General features: G+C 39.8%; 1 protein-coding gene across 1 annotated transcript in view; it reads left to right on the top strand.

The window, feature by feature from the left end:
- Positions 1–24,002, top strand: part of UNC5D (unc-5 netrin receptor D) — a 485,738-nt gene that overhangs the window by 385,358 nt on the left and 76,378 nt on the right. The window contains exon 8 of the mRNA XM_036250102.1: positions 15,634–15,666. Within this exon, the coding sequence (XP_036105995.1) occupies positions 15,634–15,666 (33 nt within the window). The remainder of the gene's footprint in view (positions 1–15,633; positions 15,667–24,002) is intronic.

The raw sequence follows: 24,002 nt of genomic DNA on the forward strand, positions 1-24,002 counted from the left end.
CCCTGCCCCACCCAGCTCCTGCACCCAGCTGGGCCTCTTCCAGCAACTGTTGCACACGAGCAGCCTGCATTTGCATAAGCTGCAAACTTTCCTAAAACTTCTCAAAGGTTCACAAATCCCCCCAAAATAGTGGCTGGCCTTGGCATACCCTGTATCTCGTACTAAGCAGCCCTGAGCCTGGCACAAGTGATGACCAGTTTAAACTTGCATTGTAACTCTTATCAGGTGACCCCAAGCCTGGCATAACCTGTTGGCTTAGAACAGAGCTTCAGGCCTGGCAGAAGCAGCAGCTGGTCTCAGTTCACACTGTGGTGCTCCCAACAAAGGGTCCCAAGCCTGGCAACTAGAGACAGCCTCAGTTTGCAACATAGCCTCTCCCAAGTGCCTCCACGCACAGCACAAATGGCAACATTCGGCAGATTATTTTGTAGCTTTACACCAGTGGCCCCAAGTCAAGCATACATAGCAGTTGAACTTGGCCTGCAATGAAGCCCCTCCCCAAAGGCTCTAAACCAACACACCTGGTGGCCAGTTTGTGAACCACGTGAGAGGACCAACCAGCTCTGAAGATCAAACTTGGCTGGCACCAGAGCCCCTCTAAAGCAACTCCTGTTCCCTGGGATCAGCCTCCACACAGATTGTCCGCTGTCATTATAAGTAGCCTTCACAGCCAGTCTGTCTGAGGATCAATCACACCAACTGATGTGCCGACAGCAATCAAGCTTCAACTACAACAAGAGGGCACACACAACCCATATAAGGGAAACCTCTAGAGCATCTGGCTCACAGGACATCTACTACATGAGGCCACTCTGCAAAGACTAGGAGAAGAACAATCACAGGGAGAGACAAAGAAATATGTTCAAAATTAAAGGACAAAACTCCAGAAAATGAACTAAGTGAAACTAAGACAAGCAATCTACCAGGTAGAGTTAAAAACACTGGTAGCTCAATGAACTTAGGGGAAGAAAAGATGAACTCAGTGAGAAATTTGACAGATAAAAAAACAACAACAACAAAACAACAGAAATAAAGAATACAAAAACTGCAATGAAGATTACATGAGGGGGCAACAAAGCAGATAAGAAGCAGCAGATATCACATCGGTGATCTAAAAGATAAGGTAATGAAAAACACCCAATCAGAACAACAGTAACAAAAAGTAAAGGGATCTCTAGAACAACATCAAGTGTACCAGCATTTGCACCATAGGGTGTATGGGTACCAGAAGGAGAAGAGACAGAGCAAGATATTGAAAAATTATTTAAAGATATAAAGACTGAAAACTTCCTCAACATGGCAAAGGATATAGACATACAAATCCAAGAAACACAGAGAGTCTCAGACAAGAGGAAGCCAAAGAAACCTATACCAAGACATGGCATGATAAAAACTCCAAAAGTTAAAGACAAGGAGAGAATCTTAGAAGTAGAAAGATTAAAACAGTCACTAAATAAGGTTGCTCCCATAAGACTGTATCTGACTTCTCAACAGAAACATTGTAGACCAGAAGTGATTGGCACAAAATATTCAAAGTATGAAAAGCAAAGATCTGTAATCAAGATTACTCTACCCAGCAAGGCTATCATTTAGAACTAAAGGAGAGAAGTTGTTTTCCAGACAAGTAAAAGCCAAAGGAGTTCATTACCACTAAACCAGTATTACAAGAAATGTTAAAGGGACTTATTCAAAAAGAAAAAGAAAATGAAAAAAAATTCACTGACAAAAACAAAAACTGGCATAAAAAAAAGCAGTAGATCAACCAACTATGAAGCCAGTTCAAAGGTTAAAATGCAAAAGTAGGAAGATCATCTATAATTACAATCATAAATTAAGAGATATACACAAATACACATGCACAAAGTAGTAAAAAAATAAGGACAATGACAGACATGTAAAAGTGAGTAGAAATTGTAATCATTTTAGATTGTGTCTGAACTTAAGAAACCATCAACCTAAAAGAGACTGCTATAAACATGGCTTGGTATATATGAAGCACATGGTAACTGCCAACCAAAAATCTATAAGAGACATTCAAGAAATACAAAGAAAATAATTCAAATATGACTCTACAGAAAGTTATCAATATAAAAGTGAAGCGAGCAGAACAATACAAAAGGAAAAGACAACTATAAACAATCAGAAAATAATGAAATGACAATAACTACATATGTATCAATAATTATTTTAAATATAAATAGACTAAATGCTGTAATTGAAAGACAAATGGAGATTGAATGGATAAAAAAGCAATACTCATATATATGCTGCCTACAAGAGACCCACTTTATATTGAAAGATACACACAGACCAAATGTAAAATTATATTTCATGCATAGGGAACAGAAAAAGCTGGGGTAGCAATTCTTATATCTGACAAAATAGACTTTATTGCTTTTCTTTTCTTTCTTTCTTTTTTTTTTAATGTTTTTATTGATTGTTTTAGAGAGAGAGAGGAAGGGAGAGAGACATAGAAACATTGATGTGAGAGAGAAACATTGATTGGCCGCCTCCTGTGCATCCCATATCTGGGATTGAGCCTGCCCTGACTGGAAATTAAACCAGGACCTCTCAGTCCATGGGACAACACTCAGTCCCCTGAGTCACACCAGCCAGGCAGACAAAATAGACATTAAAACAAGGGACATAGTAAGAAACAAAGGAAGAATACTACATAATGATAAAAGGATCAATCGAACAAAGGATATAACCCTTGTAAACATTTATGCACCCAGCCTAGGAGCACCTAAATATATAAAGCAAATCTTGATGGACATAAAGGGAGAAATCAACAGTAACATAGTCATAGTAGGAGATTTTAACACCCCCATTGACATCAGTGAACAGATCTTTCAGACAGAAAATCAACAAGGTAATAGTAGCCTTAAATAACATGACACAAAGATCAGATGGATTTAATTGATATCATCATTTTGCCCCAAAGCAACAGAATATACATTATTTTCAATTGCACATGGAACATTTTTCAGGATAGACCACATGTTAAGCCACTAAAGAGTCTCAATAAATTTAAGATTGTAAATATATCAAGCATATTCTCTGATTACAATAGTACAAAACTAGAAATAGATTAAAAGATAAAAAAACTTGAAAAACTCAATCATGTGGATGCTAAATAACATGCTACTAAACAGTAAATGAGTTAACAACAAGATAAAGAAATCAAAAGGTACCTAAGTCATATGAAAAATGCATTGACCCCAAAATCTACTGGACACAGCGAAAGCATTTCTATGAGGGAAACTAATAGTAATACAGGCCTGTCTTAGGATATAAGAAAAATCTCAAATAAAGCATCTAACCTAACACCTATAGGAACTAGATAAATAAGAAAAAACAAAGTCCAAACTGAATTGAAGGAAGAACATAATAAAGATCAGAGGGGAAATAAAATGAAATAGAGTCTAAAACAAAATAGAAAAGAAACAAAATTGATAAACTTTTAGCAAGGCTCATTAACAAGAAAAAGAGAGGGCCCAAATAAACAATCAGAAATGAAAGAGAAGTGACAGCTGACACCACAGAAATATAAAGGATTATAAAGAAATACTATGAACAATTATATGCCAACAAATTGGACAACCTAGAAGAAATAGATAAACTCCCGGAAATATACACTCTTCTAAGACTAAATTAGGAAGAAACAGAAAATATGAACAGATCAGTAACTACTAATGAAATTGAATCAGTAATGAAGCTCCCAACAAATTCCTGGACCTCATGGCTTCACTGGTGAATATAACCCAAACATTCAAAGGAGAATTAATACCTGTCCTCAAATTATTCCAATAAATGGAAAAGGAGGACAGGTTCCCAAACTCATTTTACAAGGCCAACGTTACCCTGGCACCAAAACCATACAAAGGCACTACAAACAAAGAAATGTATAGGCCAGTATCTCTGAGGAACATAAATAAGTTGTCAACAAAGAACTAAGCAAAACATAAAAAAGAACATTAACTATAATCAAGGTGAATTTATTCCTGGGATGCAAGCTTATCAATACTCTCAAATCAATTAATAGATAGACCATATAAACAAAATGAATGATCATATGATCATATCAATAAGTGAAGAAAAAAGATTTGACAAATTTAGCATTTCTTTAGCATAAAAACTCTCAACAAAGTGGGTATAAAAAGAATTGATCTCAACATAAAGGCCATTTATGACAAACACACAGCTAACTTCAAACTCAACTGTGAAAGGATGAGAGCTTTTCCTTAAGGTCTGGAACAAGACAAAGATGTCATTTTACCATTTTCTTTCAACATAGTATTGGAAGTTCTAGCCACAGAATTAAGATAAGCAAAATAAATAAAAGGCATGGGAATTAGGAAGGACTGTCATTATTTGCAGATGATGTGATTCTATGTAGAGAACCCTAAACATTTCACACACACACACACAAATTGCTAAAACTAACAGATGAATCCAGTAAAATACCAGTATACAAAATTTATAATAAATTGGTTTTATTTTACACACCAATAACAAACTATCAAAAAGAAATTAAGAAAACATTTCATTGCCCAGCCAGTGTGGATTAGTGGACTGAGCTTCATCCCATGGACTAAGAAGTCCTGGTTCAATGCCTGGTTGATTCACATCCCCAGGTTGCAGGCTCCATCCCCGGTAGGGGGCAAGCAGGAGGCAGCTGATCAATGTCTCTCTCTCACATCGATGTTTCTATCTCCCTCTCTCTCTTCCTCTCTCTCTAAAGAAATCAATAAAAACATATTTTAAAAAAGAAAACATTCCATTTACAAATATGTAGTGATAAATTTAACCAAGGAGGTAAAAGACTTATGACTGGATTATTATAATACTATGAAGAAAGAAATTGAAGAAGATATAAATAAATGGAAGCTTATGGGTAGAAGGAATTAACATCAATAATATGCCCATATTACCCAATACAATTTACATTTTCAGAGAAATCCTGATCAAAATACCAACACAATTTTTCAGAGCTAGAATAACACCCAAATTTATATGGAACAACAAAAAACCCAAATAGCCACAGCAATCTTGAGAAAGAACAAAATTGGAGGAATCATGCTACCTAATATTAAACTATACTACAAGGCTGTATTAATAAAAATGGCATGGTAATGGCATAAAAAAAAAAAAAAAGATTCATAGATTAATTAAACAGAATAGAGAGCCCAGAAATAAACTCATGCCTATCTAGCCAATTAATGTAGAAAGAAGGAGGCACAAACATGCAGTGGGGTAAGGAGATCTCTTCAATCACTGGTGCTGGAAAAATTAGACAGATATATGTCAAAAAAATAGAAAGAAACCTGATCACTTTCTTATACTATACACATGAATAAATTCAAAATGGAGTAAAGTTTTAAATGTAAGATTCCAAACCATAAAACTCTTAGAATAAAACATAGGTGGTAAAGTTTTACTAAGAATTTTTTTGGATATGTGTTCCTGGGTAAAGGAAACAAAAGAAAAAGATAAATGAGTGGTATTACACCAAACTAAAATGATTTTGCACAAAAAAGGAAACTGTTAAGAAAACACAAAGCCAACTTACTGAATGGGAGAAAATGTTCACCGATGATATATCTGATAAGGGTTAAGGTTCAAAATATTTAAGGAACTCATACAACTTAACACCAAAAAAAAAAAAAATTCAATTATAATTGGGCAGAGGATCTTAATAGACATTTCTCCGAAGAGGACATACAGATGGCCAATAAACATATTAAAAGATACTCAAAGTCACTAATCATCAGAGAAATGCACATTAAAATCACGACGAGATGTTACTTCACATATGTCAGAATGCTTCAAGAAATCAACAAAGAAGTGTGGGCGAGGATGTGGAGGAAAGTGAACCCTCATGCACTGTTGGTGGGATTATAAATTAGTATAGCCACTATGGAAAACAGTGTGGAGGTTCCTCAAAAAATTAAAAATAGAACTACCATATGACCCAGCAATTCAACTCTCAGATATTTATCCAAAGAGATCCAAAACACTAATTTGGAAAGATATCTGTACCCCTCTGTTTAATGCAGGATTATTTACAATAGCCAAATATGAAAGCAACCTAAGTGTCCATCAATAGATGAATGGATAAAAAACATGTTATACATATATAATGGAATATTTCTCAGCCATTTTAAAAAAAGAATAAAACTTTGCCATTAGTGACAGTATGGATTGACCTAGAGGGTATTATGTGAAGTTAAATAAATCAGATAGAGAAGGACAAATATAATATAGTTCACTTATATGTGGAATCTAAAATATAAAATAAAACAGAAACAGCCTCCTGGACACAGAGAACACATTGATGGAAGTGGGGTAGGGAGAATGAGGAGAAAGGTGAAGGGAAGGTTCACATTGGTAGTTACAAAATAGTCACAGAATGTAAAGTGCAGTGTAGGGAATATAGTCAGTGATATTTTAATAACCATACGTGGTGTCAGATGGGTACTGGGCTCATCAGGGTGATCACTTTATAAGTTATATAAATGTCTAATCACTGTGTTGGACATCTAAAACGAATATAATATTATTGTACATCAACTGTAATTATTTTTTAATTTAACTTAAAAATATTTTAAAAATAAAAATATAAAGACATCTGATTTTAAAAAACAACAACACATAATCCTACTTCCACATAAGGGGGGGTTCATCTGTTGGGCTATGATTGATATGAATTTTGTAAGCCATTTAAAATCTGTGGCCTTTCTTATCAACTAGCTCTGAAACAGCTAAGATATCTTTTTTTTTTATCCAGGAAATTTTCCTCTATCACCGTCTTTTCTTTATTTTCTCATAGACCTGTGCTACATGTACATAGTCATGACAGAGTAACTAAGGTAAGAATTCCTTTCTCAGCCAATAGAAATCAAGGCCGTTACTCTGCCTGTGTCTCTCTTCTATCCACTTTTCTTATTCCTATGCACTTCCCTCCTCCAACATATATCGCTGTGTACTTTTACACCAGGCTTACATTCTGCCGGTGGATTGGACAGGAAGTACTATGTCCTGCTTCAGAAACATGATCTCTGGAAGTTTATCTCAGGTGCATCATGTTAAATTTGTCCATTTTATAAGAATTGAAATAAAACACCTCCACTGTAAATAGGAAGGGCTTTAAAATTAAATTTTGGCAGCTGGAGAACAGGATACATTACTTCCAGATCACATTACTTAGAGCAGAAAAGACAAAAACAAAGCAAAATGAAACAGAAATCCAAGGAAACGAAACAGACAAATAAGAACTGATCCCCATGATAATGTAAACTGGAGACAGAAAACCTATTAGAAAACTTTAAAACATTTCTTAAGGAAATTAAATTTTAGCCATAAAACCAGAGGGTTCGTAGGAATCCATTACAGCAAAAAGAAAAATATTTGCAGATGATATCTGCCTATCAAGCACAGGGGAGGTAGAGTTCTGAACCAGGCCTTGTTAGTAGACGCGGCGGCTGAACTTCCAGGGCGGCTGGCCCAGGATGGTCTGGGTTGGCTTCGCGTTCAGAGCAAAGGGTGAATAGCCTTCCACTGCCGTCCATGATTCTGAATTCATACTGGTTATTCTGTTTGTAAGATTAGAGATGGCCATGAACCTAGAACTGGGAGAAATGAAGGAGCTGGGCCTACAGGATTTAACATTTATTCCGCAGAAAAGAACAGGTTGAAGATTCAGGGATCTGGGGTCAGGTTTCCTGAGTTTGAATTTTAATTGCAACACTATGAGCAAGTTTCTTAATTATTCTAAGCCTAATTTATACTTATCTATAGAATAAACAGTATAATAGTGCCTAACTAGAAAGGGTGGTTTTTGAGGAGGAAATAGGCAAGTCCATGCAAAGCATTTAGCGTCCATAGTAAAAACAGTAACTACTGTGTGTGTGTGTGTGTGTGTGTGTGTGTGTGTGTGTGTGTTTTAGTAAAGAAATTTCTGTGTCAGAAAAAACATGTTTTTCATGACCTGAAAAGTGTTGACAGTGTGACACTTTAGATATTTGGTTAAAACATTTTCTAATATATCTAATATAGTGCATCTAATGAAATAAATGTATATGTCATTAAACTCTATAAGAGATACAAATTGTGCTCTTTATATGAACCAGCTCTTTTTTTAAAAATGTATTGGGGTGACATTGGTTAATAAAATTATATAGGTTTTAGTATACAATTCTATAATACATCTGTATATTGTATTGTGTGGTCAAGAGAGCTGTATACTAGCAATGAAAGGCTGCAATTCAATATCTGCAAATTAATTAACATGATACACCACATAAACAAAATGTGGGATAAAAATAAATGGTGAAAAGCTAAACCTGTTTTCCTTTAAATCGGTAACAAGACAAGGATATCCACTTTTACCATTTTTATTCAACAGAGTATTGGAAATCCTAGCCACAGCAATCAAACAAGAAAAAAAGAAAATGTATAAACATCCAAATTGTAAAGAAGTAAAACTGTCATTGTGTTCAAATGAGATAATGCTATACAGGGTGAGGCAAAAGTAGGTTTACACTTTTGAGTAAAGGAAACAATTCATTCTTGTATTAGTACTTATTACTTTTTTTTTTATCTTTATTGATTTTTAGAGAAAGAAGAAGGAAGAGGGAGGGAGAGATAGAAACATCAAAGAAAGAGAACATTGATTGGCCGCCTTCTGCATGCCCCACACGGGGGATGTGGCCCACAACCTGACCTCTTGGCGCATGGGTCGACACTCAGCCACTCAGCCACACTGGCTGGGCAGTACTTATTACTTATTCATTATTGTATCATTTTGCACACAAACAACTGTAAATCTACTTCTCCCCACCGATATATAAAGAACCCTAAGGAGAACCCTAAAGATTCCAACAAAAATAATTAAAAAAAAAACTGTTAGAACTAAAAAAGGAATTCAGCAATGTATCAGAATATGAAATTAATATTCAGAAATCATTGGATTATTATATACCAATAGCAAATTATTAAAATGAGAAATTACTAAAACAATCCTAATTATAATTGTACCAAATAGAATAAAATACCTAGGAATACTTTAACCAAGAAGTTAAGATTTATAATTGGAAAATTATAAACAATTAAAGAAACTGGAAAAAATTGCAAATAGTAGAAGGCTATGCTGTGCTCTCAGATAGGAAGAATCAACATCATTAAAACGCCCATACTACCCAAAGAAATCTATAGATAAAATAAAATTTCTATCAAAATGCCAATGGCATTTTCACAGATTTAGAACAAATAATCCTAAATTTACATGAAATCACAAATAGTAATGAGTAGACAAAACAATCTTGAGAAAGAGGTTAGAGATGTCATGCTACCTGATATCAAACTATACAATAAGGCTATGGTAATCAAAACAGCATGGTGCTAGTAACCAGATGCACAGATCAATGGAACAGAATAGAGAGACCAGAAATAAACCCACGTCTGTATGGTCATCTAATATATGACAAAGGAGACAAGAGTATACAGTGGGGTAAAGACAGTCTCTTCAATAAATGGTGGTATGTAAACTGGACAGATATGCAGAAAAAAATGAAACTAGACCACTTTTTTACACCACATACAAAAATAAACTCAAAATATACTAAAGACTAATTGTAAAACCTGAAATCATAAAACTCCTAAAAGACATAGGCAGTAAACTCCTTGACATCACTCTTAGCAATATATTTTTTTGGATATGTCTCTTTGGGTAAGAAAAAACTAAAGAAAAAATAAACAAATGGGACTATATCCAACTAAAAAGTTTTTGCACAGTGATGGAAACTATCAACAAAATGAAAAGAAAACTTACTGAATAGAAGATATCAGCCAGTGATATATCCAATGAGTGGTAAATATCCAAAATATTTAAGGAAACCATACAACTTAACACCAAAAACAAAGCAAAACAAAAACCCCTTAATTTAATTAAAAAATGAGCAGAGGACATGAATAGACATTTTTTCCAGAGGACATACAGATAGACAGTGAACATATGAGAAGATACTCAAAGTCAGTAACAGTCAGGGAAATGTACATTAAAACCATAAGGAGAGATCACCTCACACCTGTCAGAATAGCTGTCATCAATAAATTAATGAATACCAAGTGTTTGCCAGGATGTAGAGAAAAGGAATCCGTGTGTACTATTGGTAGTATAAATCGGTTCCTGAAAATAGAACTACCATATGACCCAGCAATTCCACTTCTTTGAAAAAATCCAGAATACTAATTTGAAAAGATGTATGCGACCCTCTATTCACTGCAGCATTATTTACAATAGCCACGTTATGGAAGCAACGTGTTTACTGATAGGCGAAAGGACAAAGAAGATGTGGTACATATATGTGATGGAATTATTAGCCATAAAAAAGATACAGTCTTACCATTTGTGACACCATGGATGGACTTAAAGTGTTATGCTAGGTGGGATAAGTCAGACAAAAACAAATACCATATAACTGTGCTTATATGTGGAAGCTAAAAAACAAACATAAGAACAAACAAAACAGAAACAAACTGATGGAAACAGAAAACAACCTGATTGTCCCCCAGAGGGAGGGGCGTCAGAGGGATGGGTGTGGAAGGCTAAAGGAATTAAGAAGTACACATTGCCAGTGGAAAAATAGTTACAGGGATATAGAGTACACTATAGGGAACACAATCAATAATATTGTAATAACTATGTATGGTGTCATATGGGTACTAGACTTATCAGGTAATCACTTCATAGGATTTATAAAGGTATGATCACTATGTTGTATACCTGAAACTAATATAATACTAGTTTGTCAACTGTTATTGAAATGTATTATTTTTAAATCGATCTATGCCTTGGAGTGAGGACATATTTATGTAGGAGGGTTGGAGGGAGAAGGACATCCCAAGGAGAGGCGACAGCATGGGGAAGAGAGCTCTGGGAGAGGCTGGAGAGGTGATGGACTGATAGACTAGAGCCTGGATTTGTGTTGCGGTGCTGTGGAAACTGTTATATTTGTGGCGTGGGATCAGTTAATAGAAGACCATGAAGATAGGCAAAGACGTTGGCTATGACTGCACGCAGTGTGGGATCACGGTAGATTCCTGGGTGCTGATGCTAGAGAATTATCCCAGCGAGCAAGGGTGTGGGTAGAGAAGAATGACTGTTCCACAGACGATAGAATCACCTCCTAAATAATTTAAGATCACAGGCACTGCGGAGGGTGAATTAGAATAGTCCACACATATATTTTTCTGTGGGATGAAAAAGCTTTCAAAGACTATGATCTATGAAGAAGGAAATAATAAAATGTATTTGGAGATGAACATGAACATGGCTGATTCAGGGGAAAAGAAGACGGTAATCGTAACTGTGATGACACGTGCCGTGCTGTCTGGGCTTTCTGTCTGGTGGGTGTTTAGTCCACAATGAGTGGCTCAGTGCCTGCATCTCACAAAACAACAGACTCTGGTATCAAGCATATTTGTGTAGTGGTCAGAACTCATAGAAGCCGATTTCCAGCCATCACAACCACAGCCCCTTGCTCGGTCTATAGGCTGGAGATGGAACGCCTCTGTCCACCCATGCTGTGTCTCCTCGGGCCTGCTCTCTTAGATCCGCGGCTTGTGGGCTGCATGAAGCCGGTCACATTTGTTCTCTGGCAAAGAAGGGATAAGGCTGGATGTGGGTATGTGGGTGGGAAGGTAGGGGTGCAGCTATAAATATATCCTGAGAACAATGGATACCATGGAAATGCTTTGGGAGCATCCCATAGAACAAAGAAAGCAAGAAAGAGGGGTGGGGAGTGAATCACCATAAAAAATAAAAAGATCTTTCTTTCTCTCTTTCTCTCCCCCCCTCATAAAGGCATTATACGAATGTACATGCAAAGCAATATTTGCATTGTAGTACCAGGAAATAAAAGCAGGTTGCAGAATAATAGATAGAAGACAGTTCCACGTTTTTATAGGTAAAAATGATCAATAACTAATTTTCTTGCAGTTTCCTGATAATATATAGGAGTAAGTGTATACGTGTGCATATGATCTTATACATATATAAAATCATACGGGGGAAAAAAGCCTAGACTTGTATATATAACCTAAAGAATGCACGACAATTTAAGACACTATTAAAATTTAAAAAACATTCCTGCGTCTTTGGTTTATAAGTACACAAAATAATAAGACTGAGTTATAATTACATATTATCAATTTTCATTTACCCAGAATGTACCTCTCAGTGTATGTTAGACTCTTAGAAAACTGTTTCGATTTTCACAAACTGCAGCTCAGTGGCCATTGGCTCAAGCTTATATTTCTCTGCCTACAGAATAAAAAGGGATCTTTCTGGACCCATCCGGATACTATAGCTACCCCAGAGCCTTGTAGGGAGGCAGAGACTAACTGAAGTTCAGTCCGCAGACCCCCAGGTCTGTTGCCGCGAAGTGGTGGTGGCCACAGTAATTACAAAAACAAACCCCAATTAGTCAAGGGCTCTTGGACTGGGGCCCAGGCATGGGTATTTTCTTTCAAAAGAATCTCCCCTGGGGATTCTGACGTGCAGCCAATATTAAGAACTGTGGCTCTAATGGATTAATTTACTAAGGGGTCATTTGAACATGGCCTTGGAGAGAGGTAAAATTAAAGCAGAGAGGATTTGGTTGACCAAGGCCAAGTGGATGCATGACCCTCAGCCTTGTGAGAAAATGATTATGCAGACAGAATGAAAGAACACGGAGAGTGGGGTGGGACGTTCTTGCAAAAGATAGTGAGGTCAGGGCGTAGCCCTCTCGCAAGCTCCTGGATCAGAGACTGCCCAGACATTTCAAGCTGGGAAAATGTTCTGTGCCAGCGGTTTGCGACATGGTGCTGGTGTTTTGCAGAATACAGCAGGACCCAATTTTGATGCCGATGCCAGGGGACTAAAGCCCTCTTGGGCACCAGAGGCTCCCAGCCTTTTCCACGAGAGGATGCACAAGGCATGCTGGACTTGAGCAAAACAGATCCCACGGTAGAGCAGAGCCCTTGAATAATGTTTCCTCTGCTCTAAGGAATCATGTCAAATGGATTTCAAATGGAATGTCATTGGTTGTTATCCTGCTGATTTATAGTGGGTGAGAGCTAGCGAGCCCACCGGGGTCTTCTGGTCCCTGCCCGTTTTAATCCACGTCAGGAAACTGGCGTTTTGATTTGGTCTCATAAAACAGAGGCCAGAACTAGACACCAGTGCCTTAACTCCCTTTCCAGCACCCCTGAAACCCACTAGTTGTGACTGACTCATTCCCAAGAATCAATTTTTTTTTTTCACTCTGAACAAGTGATGATGATGATCCTCTTTATAACATGTTGAAATGATATGTTTTTAGCTACCATTGATTGACGCTTAGCATGTGCCAGCCCTGTGCTGCACACATCACATCCATGTATTTAATCCCTGGCCCCGATCTTAAAGGAAACTATCCTTCCCATTTTCCTGTGGGGAAGGGCACTGACATCACATGGATGGAATACAAACAGTTCAAGGGTTCAGTCCTGTTCCAACTCAGAGTTTGCACTAACCTCATAATGCCCCACTGCTCATAACGATGCCACCAGAGCTGGGTGGGAGGAAACTTGTTCCAGCCTCTGTCCTGTGTGCCCTGGGGGCCCGAGTTCCGCCTGGGGACCTACCTCAGCCCTGGGCTTGTCAGCCTCAGTCACTCTTTCTCCACCAGCCCCATCTTTTCCTGGCTGTATTTGATTTATTCTTCTGGGGAGTAGTTATATAGATCACCTTTTTTTAATAGAGTTTCATTTTGCTACCTGGCACCATCTCCGTTCCTGTGGTGTAGAAGGAAGATAATACAGTTAAGCTCAGCCAGGGTTCTAAACAGATGTTCTGCGTGTCCCCCTGTGCAGTCCTAAGCAATGCATCACTTTCGGATGGCTTAGCCGTGGCCTGCCAGCAGCGTGGTGCCCGTGCCAAGTGCTGTCAGATAGCATGCAATGAGCAGAGACTGAAGTTAGGTTCAAACCCACGGTCGTTTCTTCTAATCCCTGAGTGCGTTAGCATCTGGACTTCGGAGGCGGAGTCTGCTCTGGGAGAGCCGGTGGCACGGAATTTCGGTGGTCAGCGGGACGACAGTGCCCTCCTGTTTTCAGAAACCTGACAGTCTAAAATGACCTTGTGCCAGTTCATTTTCCCTATATATTGAAAACAATTTTTAGAAAGGTGGCCCATTGGCAAGAGTGTGATTCACGTGCAACTTTGAACAGCTCCTCCCTTAACAAATCAGGGCAAAACACACAAGAGTTGTACTTAAATCAGACTGCAAGGACTTTCTGTCAAGATCAGTATTAAGTGAAGGACTGGGCTGGGGGAAGAGGAATTCTGTGACGGACTCTGACCATAGCTGGGTCGAGCTGCCTGGGAGGGGTTCCGGCGCAGTCAGTCAGATGATATTTGTGAAGTTCTCAAATGTGTACTGGACTAGATTTGGTTCAGTTAGAAGCATAATCCAAAATGACAGTGTCTCACGCGGCTTGGCTCGCCCCCGGGCAAACGGAGGATGGGAACTACACAAGGTGACCTTTCCAGGTCCCCCGACCATCGTGGGATTCTGTGACCGCCAGCAGCTGCCTCAGGACTTGTAGTCACAGTGTGCCATCTGAGCCCTTGAAGGGACTAATAAGCGGGATGACCCACCGCGCACATCTTCTGGAATCTGGGCGTGGGTGTCTGAAGTGTAGGCTCCCCAGGCTTCTGCATTGCCGTGGGGTCGCTGGCCTGGGCTGGGACCAGGCAGGGCAAATGACCAGTGGAGGGGGTTTCGGTATAAGACAAAGTAAGTCCCAGATGCCAAGTCTCACAGTGATTTAGAAGATTGCCGCGGGGTCGTTTGGCGACGGGAGACAAGGCAGGAGAGGGTGGAGGGAGACCAGTGGGGAGAATTAACAAAATATCTCTCCTGGGTGCTCCTTCCTGTGGCCCTAAAGGCTGAGTACCTTTCCCCTGAGCCCACCTCACCTGGCCGCGGTGCTGCTCAACACCACAGCTATCAAATGACACCTTTCCATTAGGAGAAATTCTACACGTTTTAACCAATCATAGAGATGTAAACCAAAAGGGGTGATTTCTTAAAAACAAACCTCCAAGGAGCTCACAGCACCGCACGCATCCCCAAGGAGAATGCATCCGCTACATCGTTTGGAACTTTGCATCCAGGCCATGGTAACTGCAGACTGATGCGGGATCCCTTTAAATATCCATTCACTGCTTCTTTTCCCTCTCGTCATGTATGGTGACATAGCATCCCCCGCCCGAGCGGTCCTCTGACTGCAGAGAAAAAGGGACGAGCTGCCAGCTCACTGCTCTCGTCAGGCTGATAAGAATCTAGCAGATGCAACAGAAAGAGACTAGTAAGCCCGAGAGAACATAAAGGAATGAGGCAATCATCCTAACAAATATGACTAACCAGAAAAATAAAAAATTAGAATAAAGAGGAAATATATGGACAACAACATAATCCATATTCTCTGCAAAAAGTAGAGACGATGTTTCATTTATAAAGGTAGACAAAGTGATATAGGAAATAGATCTGCTCCGTTTAAATTTATTAAATGCAACTTTTTTTTTCTCTTTCTTTCTTTTAGATAAAAAACCTCTTCATGAAATAAAACCCCAAAGTAAGTTATCTTTCCTCTTGTGACTATAATTTATTCTCTTAACTGCTGCCTTACTTTTGTATTTGCTTAGGAGCCAAACAGAACCGGAGTTTGTACGAAAGATCCAGGGCTTCCGGGGCTTCTGCTCGTTGGGTTTGGAGTCACATATCAGAGGTTTAAATCAGAGAGAAATATGACCATCCCTCTCCTCCCTCAGAATAAAAGTAAATCTCTCCTCTCGATTCCGCCTGCCTACAAGTCCATTTCTCTGCAAATGTCATCTAGACTTCTTATTTCGAAGGAGATTTACAGCATTAAAATTAATAAATATTTGTCAGTACACACTTTCTTGAAAGCAGCCTTGGACAGAAGCCTGGCTCCACACCCCTCCACCTGGGAGGAGGGTGTGCCTGAGATTCAGACTAAAATCCATGGCAACGGGATAAATGAGGAACCCGTATTCCCCAGGAAAACTATCAGGAGCTGAAAACTTGAGGGGGTACCGGCTCGAGCTCTCTGACACAGCTTGCTTCCTGGAGGGCCCTCCAGCTTCTCAGCCGGCACACTTGGGGGTCAGAGACTAAATGGGTGCAGCTCAGCACTCACTCGACACTATGGTGCTTGGCCTTGGCTGAACTTGAAGACCATGTGGAGGGCTTGTAAAAACCCCAATTCCTAAACTATTCCCCAAACCAGTGAAATCAGAGTTTGGGGGGTGGGTCAGAACCCAGTAATCTCTAGTTTTTTGTTTGTTTGTTTGGTTTTTGCTTTTTTTAATATCCTCACCCGAGGACATTTTTGCATTTATCTTCAGACAGAAGCAGGAGGGAGAGAGGGAGGAAGAAATAGAGAGAAACATCAATGTGAGAGAGACACATCGAGTGGTCGCCACCCACATGACCCCAACCAGAGCCAGGGACAAACTGCAACCGAGGTACGTGCCCTTAGCGGGAACCGAACCCGGGTCTCTCTGGTATGTGGGCTGACGCTCTAATCACTGAGCCAAACTGGCCAGGGCAGTAATCTCTCGTTTTAAAAGCTCCTCAGGTGATTCCAATGTGCAGCTAGGCTTGAGACCCACTGTCTTAGAAAATATTTCTCAAAAGGGGGATCAGCCGCCATGTACATGAGTATCTTGGGGTGTGGTGGGAGATTGCTAAATATGCCACCTCGGAATAGAGCAAATGAATTAGAATCCCTGGTAACGGGCATGGGCGCCTGAGAATCTACATTGTAATATGTTCCCCACATGATTCTCCAGTGCCCAGAAGTATGTAGAGCGTACTCGAGGTCAGAGGGCTTCACACAGCTCTTATCAGTAGGCATGAGGCAAAGGCCTGGCAGGTTCGGTGGGTAAATCTTGCAGACGTCCCTGCCCAGTACTGCCCATTTGAGTATAAAATGAATGGCGTGTGATCCTTTAAATCCCAGAATATTAAAATACAAATAGTTTTGGAGAGTTAATAGCTCTTATTAGCCACCTTCTTTGAAAACATTAAGACCCTATGAAGACAGCCAGAAAAAGAGGTACCTTGAGACAGGGGTCTGGGAACCTGGGAGAAGATCCCATAAAGCTGTTTATGTTCCTAGTTTATTATGTGGCTTCTGGCAGGCTGGAGATGTAGCGATGCCGTTGCTTCCAGAGTCTGCAATCTTTGCAGAACAACCAAAGCAAACTGTCTTAGCTACATTTCCTTGCTGCCTGCTGCCCATTAGGTAATCTTCGGTGCTCCCGTAGCACCCTTCTGACATCATGTGTGCTTGATTTTGAACTCACAGAGAGACTGAAGGTGGGCAAGTCTAGTTGTGTGTGTGGCTGTGTGTCTGTATGTGCGTGTTGAGGGAGGGAGAATGAATGGGTCACTGCATATTTGGCATGTGCCTGAGTGAAGAACTCGGGGTGACAGCTTGGATAAGTCGACCCACAGGTGCCTCGTGCTCACGAGCTCATGCCGCCCGCCATTCCGGGGTGTAGCATGAGCAAGATCATGGGTATCCATGTGGTGGCCAATGTGTGAGTTATTTAGCAATGCATGTGTGTTTTTAAAAAATTAATTTCATGCTTAGTTTGTGAGTCCTGTGCCATTCTAATTCGGTTACATCTGTACTTTCAGCCATAAACCCCACAGTAGCTATTCCTAGTCTTCAGGGACTCCTGAATTAGTTTTTGCTTGGGGTTCTCGCTCCTGAACACCAAGCTTAATTGCTGGATACTGCCACCATATCGCTTAATCTGTTTTAATTTGTCATTTCCTAAAAATAAAACCTTAACAGAATCAATGTGATTGCAAAAGGCTCCCAGAGGAATCCGATCGGGGTTCTGCAAGCTACGTGGTCAGGAGTGCATTACACAGACTCAGGCTGCAGTCGCTCAGTGAGCGAGGGGCTTGGTTGAAGAGTACATGAATCATCACTGATGCAAAATCAAAGCCAATTATGAAGATAATTGAGAAACAACCTGTTCCTATATATAGCTGTGCGCACGATCCTCCGCATCACTCGGAGCCTGGCACGCGGTCCTCTGAGCAGGCGGACAGAGCAGCCAGCTTTGAATTACAGGGAGATGTAAAAAGAAAGTGAAGTCGCTTATGAAAACAAACAAAAACAGACCTAGATAACAGCATGGGGAGATGGAAGAGAGCAAAGGGGGGATACACGGTAGCTGAAAGAGACTTGACTCTGGTGGTGAGCACACGGGGCAGTTTTGTTGAGTTGTACACTTGAAACCTATATGGTTTTATTAACCAATGTCAGTCCAATACATTCAATAAAAAAGGGGGGGAAAGAAGAAAGTGAAGTCTTCAGATATCTGTCGGCAAATCATAATGACAAACTGGGGAAAATATGTGCGGTGCATGGCTCATGAAAGCACTTATTGTAAATGAGATAATTTAATCAATTACGTTTCCTAATGTACTAAACTGAATGTTTCATTTTCTGCTTCTGCACATCTTAAATTATCTTCAGGTGCTTTATGAGATTTAATCATAGTTAATAGAAACTTCATTACCATCAAATGTGCTTTCAATAAATGTTGTGTAACAATGTCAGGAGGTGTGGTAAAATGGAGTAGGCTCTGAATAGCAACATGCACCCCCAGAGTCAGGCTGAGACGTGCTTGTGTTCAGACAATGACATTCTTTGGAGCTTTGGGGATGGCTTTCTGAGCGGCTGTGAGCTCCTGGGCAGTGACTAGTTCAGCAAGTTCATCTTAGGGGTGAAAGGAATTTAGCTTCCCCTTAGGAAATAACTAAGAATCACAGATTCCCTCCCCATCTGCTTTCCACAAAGTTGATTGTACCTAACAAAGTATGAATCCAGTGAATAGTTCTAGTGTCCGCTACCTCCAGGTCATGTCCAGCTGAAGATCTCTCAGTAACCTTAACCTCAACTTCTTCAAAACTGAATTTGTCCTTTTTTTGTCCCTGTTCTGAATTCAGCTCGACTCTCATCTTCTCTAGTTCAGTCAATAGTATCTTAGCAGCTCAGTTGTCTAGATCAGAAACATGGATAGCCTTCTAGACCCTCTATTTCCTCTTCCTTCTCTTGCTTAGTACCCAATAACTCATTATTATCTGACTTTTCTACCACTTAGAGAGATCGAAGTCCATCAACTTTATTCCATGTTCATTCTATTCATATACATTGCTCCACTCACTCAACAGCTAGTTACTGTGTGCTAGGAACTGTTCCTCCCATGTGCTAGGAAACATTCTAGGTGGTGGAGAGTCAGCACTGAGCACAGCAGATGCAGTTTCTGCTTCCATGTAGCTCAGGATTCTAGCGAGGAGAGATGTAAACAATTCAGGAACTGTGTAGTGCTGAATGCTGTGGAGATGGTGACATGTGTCATGAAGAGACATGAAGCAGGGTAAAGGGCTCAGAGAAGGTTGGAGAGAGTGTTGCTTTTTTTTGTGTATCAGGTGTTCAGGGAACTTCCCTGTAATAAAGTTACAGTTAAGAAGAGACATGAAGAAAAGCAAAGAAACGAACATCTGCATATCTGGGGGGACAGCATTCCAGGCAAGGGGAGCCACGGGGCGCAGAGGATTGCTTGGACTATGGGGAACAGCAAGGAGGCAGGGACATCTGGAGCAGAGAGGCACAGGGAGGGCGTCACCATACTAAGATCAGAGATGCAGGGCAAGGGGAGAAATGGCCAAGAGCAGTGCAGGCCATTGTAAAGACTTTGACCTTTACTCTGAGCAAGATGGAAAGTCTTTGAAGTTTTTTTTTTTTTCTTTTTATTGATTTTATAAAGAGAGGAAGAGATTTTAGAGAGAGGAAGGGAGAAGGAGAGAGAGATAGAGACATTGATGAGAGAGAATATCGATTGGCCGCCTCCTGCATGTCCCCCACTGGGGATGCGCCCATAACCCATGTGCCCTGACCAGGAACTGAACCGGCGACCTCTTGGTTCATGGGTCGACGCTCAACCACTGAGCCACATTGGCCGGGCCCATTGAGGGTTTTAATTTGTGGTGACATGACTGATATTTCCAAAGATACACTGTTCCTGCTGTGTTGAGTATAAACACACAGGGAAGGAGAGCAGAAGCAGGAGACCTCTTACAATGACCTACTATAACAATAATCTGTTACAATCATCTAGGCTTTTACTGGTTCAAGATGACTGTGGCTTGAGCCAGATAGATAGCATTTGAAATTATAAAATCAGCTCATAGTCTACATATCTTTTGAAGGCAGAGTCAAAAGGATTTGCTAGTGGATTGGATATAGAGTTTGAGAGAAAGAAAAGGATTAGGTTGAGGGAAAGAGTTTTAGGTAGAAGTAACAGGATGTATAAGGTATTATTTGCCAAAATGGGTGATGGATGATTCCAAAATTTTAGCTATGCGAATTGTCATTACTGACAAGGGAAAAACTTAGTATAGCAAATTCAGGAGACTCAAGAGTTCAGTGTTACAAAATTTAAGTTTGATGTATCTATTAAACATCGAAATGGAAAGGTTGAATAGGCAAGTTGAATGCATGAGTCCACGGGTCAGAGGACAATCTTGGCCGATGACATGAATCTGGGGCTTGTCAGTGCCCAGATGGTATTTATAGCCATTAGATAGAATGAGATTACTGGATAGTGAGTGTGACTAGGCAAGGGAAGAGATCTGGGGACTGAGCCCTTATGGATATCAACATTTAGTTGCGGAAGAGGTCAGAAGTCACTGCACAAGAAACAAAAAAGTACCAGCCAGAGTAGCAAGAGAAAAACCAAATGATAAGAAAACGGTGTCCCAGATAAGTTTGAAAGTTCAGGCCATCTTCATTCCTAACCATGGTTTCTACAATGTCCTGCCTGTATCTAGTCTTGCCCCTCATCAATTTATCTGATCTTTTAAAAATATAAATTTTGGTGATATCATCTCCATGTTTAAACTTCTTCAATAGCTCACTTTTAAGAGGAAGTCCAAAGTACTTAATATGTTTTTGGTCTGATCTAAACTTTCCTTAATCACATCAGGTTCTCTCAATCATCTTAATTATTAGCATTTTCCTTCCTGCCCTCCCACCACTTCCTGTATTCTTCAGCCACACGGATGTCTTAGTTCTCAGAATACCCTGTGCCCATTTTTGCTGGTGATACCTTATACATTCTGTTACTTCTGCTGAAAACTCTTCCTCAACCTAATCCTAAACCTGTTTAATTTATTCTTCTTTCTGGTTTTGACTCAGGTGTTATTTCCTCCGCAAGGCCTTCACCAACACCTCGCCGAGTCTGAATTAGTTATTCTTGTAATTTGCTAAGCATTTGACAACTCTCCTCTTTCTAAACAATATTTTTAGTGCCTTTATTCTGGCCTGGATTCCCTTTCTAATAGACATAAATCCCTGCCTTCTGGTAAACAGTTTAGAGGCATTCACTCTTACACCCGTAGCATTTACCACTGTGCCTACTAGTAAAGGTTCAATAAATATTTGTTGAGTTGTGGTCTGACATCTTCCTGCTAACTCTTCACTGGGCCTTTTATTGTTAAGGTGAAAATAAAGACTTCGCTTCTATATATCCATTGCTACTCATTCATATAGTAGATATTTATTATACAATTATTCTATCTAATAGTCTTGGCCCAGTGAAGCTTGAAGGGAAAAAACATAAAAAGTTTCTTTCCCACAATTACAATACCAGATAGTAGAAAATGATACATGATTTGAGAAAAGGATAAGAAAACAATTTTAATAATCATCTGTTCTATTCCAGGTATTAGGTTAAAGCCCAGATGTATGCTTACCAGAAGCATTTCCATCAGAATAGCCTGATTGTGTCCTTAAAGTCTGAAAACTGCATATGTCCTTGTCTTCACTCACAGGGATTCCGTTCTGCACCCTTCCCCAGGGTATACTGGCTTCGCCTATAGTGGGATAATGTCTGCAACTTTAGGCAATGCCTTTAAATTCCCAACAGACTCCGAGGCTCTCCTAAGCTAGCACCAGGTTACAGGCGTCAGTGCCGATCATCTACCATGCCTTCAAAAACTTTTTTATCTCTTTTGCCCATCATTTTCCTTCATCTCCTGCTGATTATTTTTGATTACATAACTACAGCACTTAACACAAATTGCTTTGTCCTTCAAAACTGTTCCTACTGTGAATCAATTCAACCCATATACATGTGCAACATCTGTAGTTTTCTTCCCACTGTCAATTTTCTTGTTATCTCATTTTCACCCCATCAGAAGCGTATGCCTTTTTTACGACTATTTTTGGTGATATCATTGACTCTGCCTTTAATGAGCATGCTATAAGATTTTGTTCATGAAATACCTGAGAACTGAGCCCAGACATGATGAATAAGTCGTAGACCAACATGTTCTTCAGCAGTGGAATAACCCAGGTTGCTTGTTGAAAATGTGAATTCCCAGCCCCATCTCTCCACCTGTTAGTATATTCAAAGTATATAGAGTTAATATCTTTAACCAAGTGAAGTCATTTTTTCAAGGGCTGGAGTTCGAATCCTGCTCTCTTTTACTCTCTTGACCATTTTAACTTGGTCTTTCTATGTGATAAGGAAAAGCACAGTTTTTTTGCAGTCCAAATATAGTTACCAGATAAAACATAGAGGTTCTTTCTTTCTTTATTTTTAATAATTTTTCTTTATTGATTTTAGAAAGGCAGGATGGGAGAGGGAGAGAAATAGAAACACCAATGAGAGGGAATATTGATTGGCCGTCTCTTGCATGCTCCCCACTGGGGATTGGGCCTGCAACCTGGGCCCAATTAGATTAGATGCCCTGATTGGGAATCTAATGGAACCGGTGACCTCTTGGTGCATGGGTCCATGCACACACACAGCCACACCAGCCGGGTGAGGTCCTCTATTTAAGTTTCATTGTCAGATAAATAAGCAATGCATTTTTAGCACAGGTGTGTCCCAACTATTTTATGGGGAGTGCTTATACTAAAATTATTCTTTATTGATCTGAAATTCAAAATGAACTGTTTTATTTGCTAAATCTGACAATTTAAAAGGAGGAACAAAACAAGTCTGAATGTGCTCTATCAAGAAATATTTTATAAATTAAATTCCCCTTATTATCAATCTTGAAAGAATGAATAGAATTGAAACAGACATTGGCAGAGGAGAGCCTTTGGTAAGAGGGGGAAAAAAGTCCACTGACATATAAGGTCTACTTGAAAAAAGTGAGTAATCAGGTTTGCCAGAGTAGGGTTCGCAGAGATGAGAAGTAGGCCAAGCAGTTGAGAACTGGGATGGGTGGAGCGTCAGGTGTCTTGAGCTTCTAAGAGAAGTTTCTGTTGGAATGGGCGCACATGAAAGTCACCGAAGGGTATGGGAGTGGCAGTACCAGCACCACACTGGGAGGAGTAATCTGGATATAAAATGGTTCCGTGATCAAAGATTGGAAGGATGGGTACTAAGCAAGACAAGACTGCAGTGTGGACATCCACGGGGGTCTCTCCTATTGAAATTGAAATGTAGAGGCACTGGAGATGCAAACATTAAGGTGTGTGAGTGGAAAATATTTGAAGGGATAAGAATGGTGAATTTGTAAATCAGATGACAAAGTTGAGATATTAGCACAACATGCAGATGGGTTTTTTTTCTCATCGAGCAGGACAGAAACATGGGATGATGCCTACAGACAGGAAACGAGGCAGGAGATCTTGACGTGAAACTGTTTGGCATCAAGGGAATAGTTACACTGCTGGTGTGGGAATGGTTACCCAGTTATATAAGCGTATACATAGGAAGAAAGCCAGGACCTGAACTTGAAAACCCATTTCTAGAATAATGAGACTGAAGGGTAGTTACTAAACAATAAGAGAAGAAAAGGTAGGAGAATAAAATTGAAGGGACTTTTTTTCCCTATAAGGTAGATTGG

The sequence above is a fragment of the Molossus molossus genome, unplaced genomic scaffold (genome assembly GCF_014108415.1).
Source record: "Molossus molossus isolate mMolMol1 unplaced genomic scaffold, mMolMol1.p scaffold_m16_p_9, whole genome shotgun sequence".
NCBI lineage: Eukaryota > Metazoa > Chordata > Mammalia > Chiroptera > Molossidae > Molossus > Molossus molossus.